Source organism: Rhodnius prolixus, unplaced genomic scaffold (assembly GCF_049639745.1).
Source record: "Rhodnius prolixus isolate KJV_2025 unplaced genomic scaffold, Rpr scaffold_2, whole genome shotgun sequence".
Taxonomy (NCBI): Eukaryota; Metazoa; Arthropoda; class Insecta; order Hemiptera; family Reduviidae; genus Rhodnius; species Rhodnius prolixus.
In genome coordinates, this window is record NW_027411592.1 from 13,533,245 (window position 1) to 13,545,829 (window position 12,585).

A 12,585-nucleotide genomic window follows, 5' to 3' on the forward strand; every position below is an offset into this window, starting at 1 on the left:
ATGTTTAAGCCTCACAAAGGAAAGCAAGGTACAAAAGGACAAAAGCAAATAGTAGAAGAAAACTATGAGACGTTAAATTTCTATCGCACCATGGCTCTAGGAGCGAATGCAGTTTACTTGACTGTTATGTGTATCTTTTTTGAATTTTTTACGGCTTTCTATATAGTAAGTACATTATCTAAAATATATCTTCATTTGCTTAAAACTTGTGTTCTTAAAACATCTGTTTCGCTTTCTTGTTTCACCTTTTATCTTTCTTCTTTATATTTTGAATTTCGAGACCTGCAGAGCTATTATGTATTGTGGTACTGGGTTCGATTCCCGGTTTTAGGCCTTGTATTTTATTTAATGGTTAATAAAAGAAATTACAGTATAGTATGTTTGCTAGTCGCATCCGTCCACGACACCTAATTGGTAGTTGGACGTAAAGCCCCGCCTGAAAAAGTAGGCGATTACTTTACTTTTATATTTTGAATTCTGGTTTGTTAGGCACAGGCCTTTGATAACCTTTTTTTTTCTGTCTACCAAAAATCTGGCCCAAATTTATGTCCACATCGTATCAGCCATTAATGAAAGCATCCGTGCGAAAACGTTTGGCAATTAGGAAAATACGAGTTTTATTAAGACTCCTAACAAACCCGTGAATTCTTGGAAGAATCTGATTATCAATCAATACTTTTATTTTTTTATTAAAGTAATTCAAGTTAGCCTACTAATATTTTTTCGTGTAACAAATTGGGAACCCGTCAGGCTGAGTTGCAAACCATCTTCTAAACATAAATCATTCGTATTTAACAAGTTGGTGCGTGGTATATATAACTTTTCAATTATTATTTCACATATCATTTGTTTAATATCTTCTGGTAATTTGAAATAAATTTTATTGTCAATTGCATTTCCTAAACTTAAGGTTTTTTTGAATTTGTTTTAGATTTTGTTTTGCATGTCATCTGTAGCTTATATTGCCAGTTTGCAATTTATGCATTATATGGCTAAGGCGAAATTTTCCGAAAATGGCCAGATTCTAGATTCAGGAGTAGATCTCAACATGGTTGGTGGCATTGCTGAGTAAGTAGCATTAATATTTTAAACGTAGAAAGTGTATATACATATTCTACATAAAGATTAATATATTCTGACTAATTTGCCAACTTTAGAATTAGTGGGAGCACTATTTGTAATGTGATTAGTTTTATTATTATTATTATTTTTTAAGGCGTCTTAGGTCATTAGAATTTGTACACTGGACTGTGAGCTGTAAGAGGCTCCTAGAAGAGAAATCTTAAGGTTAGGCAGATTCGAACCCGTAAACTCAGCTTGAGAGTTCTCTGAGCTAATCCGTTCCTTTTGATAGTACTAGTGTAATCTAATTTAATGAGAATATAACTAAAGCAAATTAGTCAAATTTTTCAAGCAAGCAGGATTAAATGATCTTCTAAAACTAAAGACCTGTTTTTATTTATAGTTATGCAGCGGCCTCCGCGATCATATAGAGATTAATGAACATAGTCATTCGTCTCTTTTGCAGTATTGCAGACAAATGACCCACTTTTCAAACTAATTTTTTCGTGTAAGCTCTCCAAAAAAGTTTTGCAACAAATGAGTGTGTGCAACCACTAGAGTAACCGCGAAACCACTGAGCGAAAATTTTAATACAAAATTTGTTTTACAACTGGACGCTGAATTAAATCAAAGCATGTGAAAATGCGTGTTAATAACCAATAAGGAGAGCGTCCAAAAAATGAAAAAATAACTTCTTTTTACTTTCTGTTAGGAACCTATCGTGACTTGCTGAAGTTTTGTTTGATATGCTTGTTTTGAGTTCTCCAATTTGAAGCAAGCTCAAATTTGTATTCTGATTTGATACTGTTGACGCTTCTAACCCGAAGCTTTCCGCTTTTGCACTTTTCTCAGTTGTAGCCCTGGGTTGTTTTTTTAAACTTGGTCTTTATTTAACCATCATTTAATTTGAATTTTTTTCTAAGAAAATTAGTACCCGCGAAGTAGGTACTATTTTTTCTAAATTGGACTTTCAAAACGCTCTGCCACATTGTCATTGAATATCGTATGCTTTGCTGGAATTCCTAGTTTGAAGAACATTGGTTGGGCAGAAGTGCCAGCGTCAGTGGAGGAGCTGCTTACATGCAGCTCTGATTCCTAGTTGTTCCCTTTTTAATAATTCGTTCATAAAAACTATCTAAAATAATAAATTCTTTATCGTACCTTAGATGGGATTTGAGATACTAATAGGAGTTGCTCAGTGATCTATTTAGGACAGTACCTATCTTCTTGTTTGAATTTCAAAGTTAGCAGTTCTAAAGCTGTTGTGTTACTTAGTTGGTTCTGTTAATAAGGTCCTTCGTAGTTCCCTACAGTCAAATAATTCAATTATTTCATTACAGGCACGTAAAGGATATGATAATTTTAACTGCTGGTTCGCAGCTTTTGTCATTGATTTCAAATTACTTCTGGCTTTTGATGTTATTGGTAAGTTTATATAACAAGAAATCTATTTTAATATGTATTTATATAATTCTCTTTTATTGTTCACTTTGTGTCAGGCTCCTGGAAGAGGTTTTTATATTTTATGGGTCAATATTCTTTCACCGTACTTTTTCCAAGAAGCACCTCCACAAGAAGTAGATGAAAAGAAACAAAAGAAATTGGAAAGAAAAATGAGAAGACAGCAGCAACATTAGAGATATTTATTTTTACTATATTAATGAGAAAACTATTGTGTGCTAGTCCGAAAAAATGAGCTCATAGCTCCTCTTTCAGGTCCAAAGCACCTTGTGTCAGTCACTATAGTACTTGTAATTATAACACTATAGTAGGTACTTCTCCCTAATGTTGTAATTGAAGCGGAGTGTGTCAGCGGCTCTATTGGTGCTAGTGATGGACTCGAAGTCCATTTTCATGATCAAAACGTCCGGGTAGAATTTATTTAACATTTTATTAATGTTTTAATTTCGCGCGCCTTAATGATATTAATGTTTCGCTCCCAAATCTCCGTTACCCTATATTTAAGTTTAATTCTTTAATTTGTTTTAAATATTTCTTGATATTACGAATTTAAGTACATTTTATTTTTATTAATTAGTATATGTATATGTGAAATTTCAAATTTTCTACAGTTTTGTTTATGAACTGTCAACATTTTTGGAGCCTATTTTGCAATGCTTTAAATGTTTTGGTTTTGTATAATAAAATTTGGTTTTATTGGATAGAATTTTTTTGGGAAATTATTAAAATTTTGCACGAGAGTTTTTACTGGAAGCATAAATTGGACATCCTGCTTGCTCACTGCACAAGCAAAAATAAATAAACAAAACCTTTTTTTTTAATCGTCTTCTGTCAAATGAATTGGCAGTTTTCATTTGGGGAGATTCATGTTTGTAAGATAAATTCGAATATTTGATGTCATTTATTAATTTCTATTTATTTATTTTTAAGGTATTTAAGGTATTTTTTAAAAAGTTTTCCACGAAGGTCCTTGAATAGGAATAAAATAAAAATTTATTTGCATTTATAATTTAAGCATTATATTTTTTAGACGAGGCCTCACTTCTGAATGAATTACTGTATCCTTTAAGTTTGCTGAAATTAAATTGATTGATTTCTGTTTTATTATTCACTTTTAACTATTTTCCAAGAATTATAGTGAAATAAATTTTATTTTGAATAATAATTTCAGTAAATTTTTGCAACCGTATCAAACATTTGAACAATTTATTTGCAGTTGTAAAATACATATATATTCCCTAGTAGCTATTGTAAATAGTGACGATATAATTAATAATAAATTATTTGTTTTGGTTTTCTAATTTTAAGTTCTTTCTCCTATAGAAGTCTTTAAATTTCAGATGTAATGGTTTTTATTATCAACTTAAGTGACATCAACTTAAGTGTTTTCCGTTGGTTTAGCGCCCCCTAGTAAAATTGTCTCTCTACCACACAGTTTTGCCATAATTAGGGATGGTAACTAGGGAGTAAGTGAACAGTTAATTTTGGAGGGTAAATGTAAGGTGTAGTTACTTGTGCTTGCGCTAAACTCACGATTGTTGGTTGCAACATTTCTTTAGATAAGCTTATGCTTGTACAAAAGCTCGCTTGGCCTTACGTATTGGTACGGTATTGCACTTTTATTGTTTGGTTGGAATTTCTTCAGGGATGCTGAAAAAATGGATAATTCTCGTTAGAGGTTGTCGTTTATTCAATAATATGATAAAGACAGTTTCTTAATTGCATCAACTAATTGTAATTTTTCATATTCATACATTTTTACATAACAGTTTTGGGAAATTCCTTATTCAAAGTTGGTCGATTCAATCATTCAGGATTAGAACTAATAAAAACAAGTAAAATAGGTGGTAGGAGATTTTTTCCTCAGTTTTAAGGTTTTTTTTCCTATCCCTAGCGACGCTCTTAAATTCAAAAAATGTGTGTGCCCCTTGATTGGTACTGATATAATTTGACTTACTCCATTTTTAAAATGACACAGAAAAATGTTTTTCTATTCATTTACCTTCAAAGTGAAACGTATAATAAGAATCGTCGTCATCATCATAATGAAATAATAAATAGTGAATATATTCCAACGATTGAAATTGAACTACAAATAATGTAACTAATTTCCAAATTTTGTTAACGGTACATGTTTTAACTGTGTATTCTTATTTTTATCCTATATTGCTTTGATTCCTTGATCAACTATCTTGGTTCAGACAGTATTAACCTAAACCTAATCAATATAAATATAATTACTACACTAACTTCTTTATTATTGGGAAGCTTGGTTCGTGCACATCCTCTCTTAAAACATCTATGTAGACGAGTGCGGTCAGGTCACTTTTTCGAATCAGTCTTAATATCATTTCTCTTAAAATACTGTTCCATGTTGAAGATTATAGAATATATGTATTCACAGCCTAGCTATTATGCAAGTTTCCTTTAACTTGTTCCAACCTGTACGAGGTATCTAATAGATGTACTGAAACTGAAAGCATTATTATAGGACACTTATTCATACTCGATCTTGGTTTAACAGTCTGATTCTGCTTTTTATGAACACTAGTTGCCACCACTTGTTTTAGCTTTAGGAGTTTTAGCTTCCCTGAGAGTCTTGTAGTAGTAGACACTTATGCTGATATCCTAGCACACATAGAAACATCAAGAGGCGCACTGCATAGGTGAGCCACTGTTTGGTTTACCGAACCCCATACGTGAGTTCTAGCTCAATGTCTCAACTACGTGTAAACATATCTGTGTATATGTATACATTATATGTGTATAACTAAACTTGAAACTCTGCTAAACAAATACTGTTTGAGTTGACCCAAAGAATTATTTTTTAAGCATCTGATAAGATTAGCGGTGGTTAAAACTGAATATAATTCTCAACCGAAAACATCAACATTGGCAGGATAAAGTTAACTTTAGATTTATTGTGAAAGCAACTTAAAATGCGGGGAGTGGCTGTCACCTAGTAAAGAATATATACAATACTTCTTAAATTTATTCTTAAGTAAAAAATATTAAGTATTATTTGCGCGAAAAAAACAAGAATTTATTGCTAATTTGAACGTAATAATTAAATCTTCCCATATGACATCGACTGTCTAAAAACTTTGATTGCTTCGTAACATTCACTGGCTATCTTCACTATATGATTAGGCGGCACTTCAAATCTGTAAGTTGGGCCAGGAAGTTCTATACTGTAACAATACTTAATTTTTCCTTCTGCTTTTGCCCAGTCTATGCTGCATCCTGGTGTTAATCCTATAATATAACTGATATAACTGAAAATGAACGTTCTTTAATTAATTTTAAGTTGATGAAATAATTTTTATGTTTATTTGGTTAAAATGTTGAGTAAACCTGCTTAAACATAAACCTACCTAATTTTCAGTATGTTTAAAAGTAAAAAGAGAGTAAGTTCATCGTTTTAGGTGACTGATTCCACACCCTGAAGATGTCCTAGTCCGTATGTCGTAAGCTTGGTAAAAAGTAAAAAAATATGGCTGAAATATACTTTCTGCTTCGTTTTGATAGGGAGTTAAGTTGTAATTTTGTCTAGATTTTTGCAATTGTATTGCAATTAGCATTGCATGCCTGCAAGTGAAAAGATTAACTTATTGTTAGTTTGGGGGTACACTTCATCTTCTTCTTCTTACGCTAAAAGGTTATTGTGCGTTGGGCAGAAATATTCGAATATCAAGTTCTTAGAAAAGAAAGAACATTGAATAACTAGGAATGGTTTTTAGTATAAAACCAAAGTTTGAAGGTAATTTGCTTGTGGTGAAAGGAAATAAAAATACTAACCCCTAAATTTTTTGTTGGGCAGCATGAGTTGTGAATTAAACTACTGCAACTAATTAAAACTCAAATTAATATTACTACTGATAGGAAATGTAAAAATATTTACTATCTATATATGACGATTGCCCAATTCTGTATCTAGTGCCGTATTTGTTTCTAATAGCAGTCTGCGCCTCAGTGGCCAAGTGTATCTATAAAGAAAAATTATATTAGCTGGTTAAATGAACAATTTTAAATAAAAAAAAAGTTATTTGATAAACTCTGTATTATTTTATTTAAAATGAAAGCAGGAAATTACAGGATAGAGTATTCCTAAATGAATATTAGGGAAATGAATTAAAATTTAATATCAATTATTTTTTTTTAAATATATTTTACAACGTACCAAATCGATGGCATCTTCAGGTGGTTGCTTAGAGTATCCCCAAGGATACATTATGCTTTGCAAGAAATTGTGCAGGCTAAGATACAGAGCGCAACTTGGTCCTAGTTGTCTTATTAAGTATTTGATACTTCTAGATTCTGGTTCGCTCCAGGCTTCTTCACCTCGATAATCCTCATTACAATGATCTGTACAGCTGAATTCTCCTACCAATGATAATGATCATTTATAAGTGTAACTTTTGGTAAAAAAAGTAAAATATTCCGTAAAGAGTTTGTTTTAAGGCTGAACTATAAGAATATTTTCAATTTAATTTAAATTATTAGACCAATTAAACAGAATCTAACTTGAAGATGTGAAATAAATTACTACCAAAGAGGAGAAACCTAAAATGAAAATAGATAAATAAAGGAGAATTAAGAAGAACAAAATTCTAGAAAACGAATGTAGGCTCCTCAGAATATCTATACTTTTATTTTTCAGAAACATAAGTAGAAAAATCTTTACACAAGATACATCTTTGCGTTGCTTCTGCTTAGAAATCTACGGAAATTTGTTACCCCAATTTAGAGGGCTACTTAAAACAACAGAACCAAACTATACAACAAAAGAATTTTTAAATCATATAGATTATTGGATAGCTTTTTTTAGGGTTTGACTTAAGATTGGCTAGGATTTCTAAAATGTATTTTTCTCTCGAAATGTTACAGGGACTGGCTTCTCTGTTTCTACAAACAGTGCGAATAGGTTGATTTCTTCTGGACATTGGAGACACATAACGTCATTGGACAGAGTATGGAGAAAACAAGGTCGACCCATATTCGGCTTTAAGAATAGCAGGGACCGCATTATCTTAAGTTACAATTTTGAAGTGTCTTTCTCAAGTGATTTAATGACCAAGTATACTGGGTCACAACTGGACCATTCACTGACCCATCCATCTGGTTCATCTCTTGCTTGTTACTCCACAGTTTTCCGGGGTGAAATTTATGCGATAAACAATTTTACAGAAGAGAACTTAAGAAGGGCCTAAAGCTATAAGGAGATTCTCATTTTCTCTGACATCCTGGCTGCGCTAAAAAAGTTGGCAGATTGCCAACGGCTATTAAGTGATGGATTTGGAGAAAGCACGACTAATCCTGGAAAGCTTTATCAGAAATTAAGTACAGCTCAATACACTTATTTTAAGCACTATCTTTAGATATAGGAACCATAGAAAGATCCAGATTATTTTGGTGACTAGCCACCTTAATGGGCTAGGTAGGTTGATAAAACGTTTCCTTAGAAACGTTTCCTTAGGAACGTTTCTCCTTAGGGAGAAATTATTTAACCTGTAACACACCTGTCCGTTTTGGCTTTTCTATGAGAGGCTTCTTCTATCACGAAGTTACGATGTGAGATATTTGGTACTCTGATGTTACCACAAACCTCTCTGGCTGCGGTCCTTCTAGGAACAGGACATGCACCTTGCACAATAATAATAATAAGGAAGGGAATCAGCTAAATGGTTAGCGTATTGGATTTCCGCGCTGAGATCCCGGGTCCGAATCCAGCTACCGGCTTTTATAACTTCTCTTCCTAAAAGCTTCATACAGTTCCCTGACCGTTGATGAACAGTAACGACTAAACACTGTACAGAGACCGACGAAAAGAGCCCTGTGCGCTAGCTAATATTCTCAGATGTTTTATATATTGTAAATACTCCACAGTTACATAATATAATAGTTATAGTTATAGCCATTTGTTAAACATTATAATACATACAATATCGAAATCAGCCGCAGCTGTAGCCACTATAAAATATATTATATAATGATCTAATAATAATATTAGAGCTGTCAAGTTTTTTAGTTATCTACAGAGAAATTCTAAAAAGAAAATTAAAAAATCAGTTCTTTCTTATTCAGCTTTGATGTTACGTCACATTATCTCAAGAAGTGAAATCTGAAGCTTTAAAGAAAACAGATTTACCCAAATGTTAACAGTTTCTTTACCGACTTCGAATATCTTTCTAAAAAATTTTACGAAAAACGTTTCAAGTAAAATAGATAAGTCCTTTAACGAGAATTTAGTAAAATTTAGTTTAGTTTCAGTCTACTGGGTTCGGGAAATGGGCAACTGTAATGCCACTTTCCCCAAACCTAGAATTTTAATAACTCTCCATCAATCTCCTAAATATTATTTAAGTTCCAGGACCATGGTCAAAATATTTTACTAGGGTTAGAAATTACCGTCAATTGGGATATTCAAAATAAAGGAGAGTGAAAATATACTTTCTACTTAATAAATAAAAAAAATATATGTTCTCAAATATTAAGTTAATTTAGGAAAACTCGTTGACGGTTGGAATTCTTAAAATATCTTATCTTTTCTTGGAAATATTTTATACTTTAAAATAAATATATAATTCTCTGCTAACTGATAATTTACAGAATTACCTCCCCATTGAAAGCCAAAATTTCTATTTATGTCTACTCCAATACAATGGGAATCCTCAGATTTGGATCTGTTCTTTCTCCAGCTCCTCTGTAAATAAAATAACATAAAACTAATTAATTCATATTATATGCATTCAGCTTCGCCAGTTAGAAAACATTTTGTGGCGGACTCAAAGCAGGACTTCCCCAGGACTAAACAGGACTTCTGATTAGTATAGGGCGCATAGCCTGCTGAATTCAGTGGCATTTCTTTATTTTATTTTACTAAAGCAGGCCTTTCTTTAGACATTATTAGCAATTTATTGATGAAAAAAATCTTTTTTCATCTCAAATAAAAAAAACTGTTTTATTTGTTATTATTGAAAGCTTTTAGAATAGTTCCTCAGTAGAAAAGATTCCAAGTTAAATGTTTCAATTTTTGTCAGTGAATGATACGTAAAGGACAATAATATGAACTTTTCCTACAGAACTTTTTTTTTTATAGGAATAAAACCAAATCAGAATCTGATTTAAAATAAAAACATATAGTTTTGTAAGCTTCATTAATATTCAAAAGTGGATTCAAGTATAATCAAAATAGGTCGAAACTAAAAAAAGAAATTATTACACAAAACCAATCTTGTTAACCTTCGTTTGGTAATGTGTACGTCGCGTCGTTCTTGAACTGTAGATAATTTAAAACCAATGCTAGTTTCCATTTTTCCTTCCATTATTAAATTTTCTGTCCAGTTTGGTTACTCTTGATGAGTTTTTTTACAAGTTACCTCGATGCATGAGGAATTAACGTTGATAGTGTGATCAGTGATTATTATGGTCATTGGCAGTAACTTTCTTTGTTCAAACGATACGAAAAAAAGAATACCATTAAAGTTTATATTGATGCGTTCCATGTTTATTTGGAAAGCACACAATATTTCCCCTTTAATTTGTTGCTGTAATAAAGTATGTTAAAGCCATTTAATAATTTAATATTATTACTCTTAATGGAACGCTCGATCATCTCTTGCCAATAAGCTTATTAAAATCTTTCTCTTATTTTAAAAAAACTGGTTCAAACTGAGAAATTATCGTTTTCTGGTTTTGTATTTATGGTGGCGTAATTTGTTGGAAATGCCATTTTTTGGAAAATTCAGAATCAACTTAGTCCCATAAGTTTTATAGATTGAAGCTCGTGTAGATTCAGACAATATTAGCAAGAAAGCGTTAATGCACTCTTTATAAAAATCCAAACAATTTATGTAACACCGGGCAATAAAAAGATTTTTGGCACTTATCTGTGGCAATTTTAACTACCACTACTTTCAGCGTTTCAGGCAGAAGAGAAAGAAATCTTCTGTCGGCAATTGAAGAAATTTAATCTATTTAAGAGATGGACCTGCAACATTATTAAAAATAAATTGTAGACGGGACATTCGGCAATAAATATTCCTTATGTTCAAATAGATTATTCTATTAAAGAGACTCAAATGGCCAGTCAAACTCTGACCGAAATCCAAAAACATAAAACAGAAATCCCATGCTGAAACTGAGCCAACTGACGAAAAAGGCTCCGAAAATAAAGATCAAAAGGGTCTGCGACGTTCCATAGCATGTTTCATACATGTGAAGAGAATTAGTCTGAAAAAATTACCTAGGATGACAGGGGATAGCGAGTTGGATAATCGAAGAAGAAGAGGAAGTCTAAGTTGATATGGAGGAATCATTCGAGGAGACGATGTGCAGGATATGGACTGACGGAAGAATGGCAGAGGATCATGCAACTTGGAGAGGAACTTTTCAAACCATATTTTGAAATGTTTTGATGTTTAACAATTGGATCTGATGGCGGTTAACATTGATTATATGTTTAACAATTGGATCTGATGGCGTGACATGTTCTAGAATTTACCAGGAGCTATTTTTTTTTGTTTTTCCTAATTGGATTATAAAGAGTGCCTGTGCTACCTAATCTAAAGATTAAAAAAAAAATGCAAGTTAGTATGTGAATAGTACGTAATTACAAACTCACGTAAACAGCAGTTATATTCAGCAATTAAGTTGAAAAATCAAGGTTTAAAATTATTATCATGGGAAAAGAACGCCGTAAAAAAACAAAGGAACTGCAAGCTTCCATAGTCTTTTCGAGTTTGTATTGATTGTGGCAATCTCCAACTTAGTATACTTTGAAGAATTTGTGATTAGAAAGGAAATGCCTCTTCTTTATTGAAAGGGTATCTACAAAAACTAAGAAAAACTGTCTCGTCTGCGAAGAGTTTAGCTTTGCTTATTACATTTCTTATAAATAACATCCAAGGCTAAGCCTGGCAATCGGATACAATACTATACTCAACATCCATGATACTTCGTTAAGATTTAGCGGACGAGGTGCGTAAGAGCACATCTCTATCTTGCTCCTTGAAAAATCCACGTTTTTAATGAAGTAAAGCGAGAGTATCAACTAAATATCTAGGATGCTTTGTTTTGTAAAAAATGATATTTCAGAAATTTCAATTAAAAAATTAATTCATATGAAAGAAATTCATTTAGTAATGTTTCCGGCTGAAGATTTATCGGATATTTATGTTTCTTTAGAATAATTTGAATTTGAGAAATTCTCATAGAGGTGGATTTGTGGAAATAATGTAACAATGTTTATAATTCTGAAGCTTTTAGACACATATAACTAAGAAATATAATCGAATGGTTAAAACAAAAAAATTACTTTTCTTATTACTTGGAAAAGAAAATATTGCGACCATGTCAAATTTTCCGGAAAATTTATTTACTTAAATTGCGATAAGAGGAAGTCAAGTTCGCACAAGATTTTTTTTTGATATAGTTATCCCAAATACTCTGATTTTCTAGATACTCCACCATGTTTTAAATCGCGTAGATCTTATGCATATAAGGCGATAAAGCGTCAACTGAAACCAAGCTAGCAATAAAAAAATAGAGTGAAAGTTCTAAAAACAGGAAGATTTTGTTTTAATTTTTAATTTTAGATTAAAAACTTTCTTTGAACCACCACACTAGACTTAAAAGAACAGAACTGAACAGACGCTATCGACTACTTAAAAGACTCTTAGACGACAGATCAAAACTTTCTCTGGACAACAAAAGACTAATTTATACTTCTATTTTGAAACCCATCTGGGCGTATGGAATAGAGCTGTGGGGTTCAACCAAACGCTCCCATCTCCAAAGGATTCAATCTCTACAATCTAAAATACTTCGAACTATTGTACACGCTCCATTTTATGTCTCCAACCTAACTATACACACTGATCTTAACATTCCTTTCGTCACACAAGTTGCTAAAACAAGATACAGAAAACTCCACTTCAACCTGCAATCTCATATAAATCCTCTAGCTAAAAATCTTTCTTCTAGAACTCTTCCTGACAACCCGACAAGACGCCTTAAAAGACAGTGGCCTCGTGATCTCCTCTCCAGTGAAGAGAGTGACTA

General features: G+C 32.2%; 2 protein-coding genes across 4 annotated transcripts in view; one reads left to right on the forward strand and one right to left on the reverse strand.

Annotated features, from left to right (window-relative positions):
- LOC141449006 (transmembrane protein 208) lies at window positions 1–3,824 on the forward strand. Its single transcript, XM_074117982.1, has 4 exons — window positions 1–165; window positions 932–1,068; window positions 2,403–2,487; window positions 2,562–3,824. The coding sequence occupies exons 1-4, from the start codon at window positions 1–3 to the stop codon at window positions 2,697–2,699; spliced, it is 525 nt and encodes a 174-aa protein (XP_073974083.1). The 3' UTR covers window positions 2,700–3,824.
- Window positions 2,628–12,585, reverse strand: part of LOC141449003 (carboxypeptidase B1-like) — a 27,567-nt gene continuing 17,609 nt past the window's right edge. The window contains exons 4-8 of one of the 3 annotated variants that reach the window (XR_012455289.1): window positions 9,139–9,226; window positions 6,704–6,906; window positions 6,425–6,509; window positions 5,898–6,111; window positions 5,542–5,798 (exon numbers count right to left, since the gene is read on the reverse strand). Coding sequence is in view for 2 of the 3 variants with exons in the window: in XM_074117976.1 (XP_073974077.1) it covers window positions 5,591–5,778; window positions 6,425–6,509; window positions 6,704–6,906; window positions 9,139–9,226 (564 nt within the window). In the remaining variant the exon portion in view is untranslated. Of the gene's footprint in view, window positions 5,799–5,897; window positions 6,112–6,424; window positions 6,510–6,703; window positions 6,907–9,138; window positions 9,227–12,585 lie in introns of all 3 variants that reach the window. The other 2 variants (XM_074117976.1, XM_074117977.1) reach the window with 2 other exon arrangements.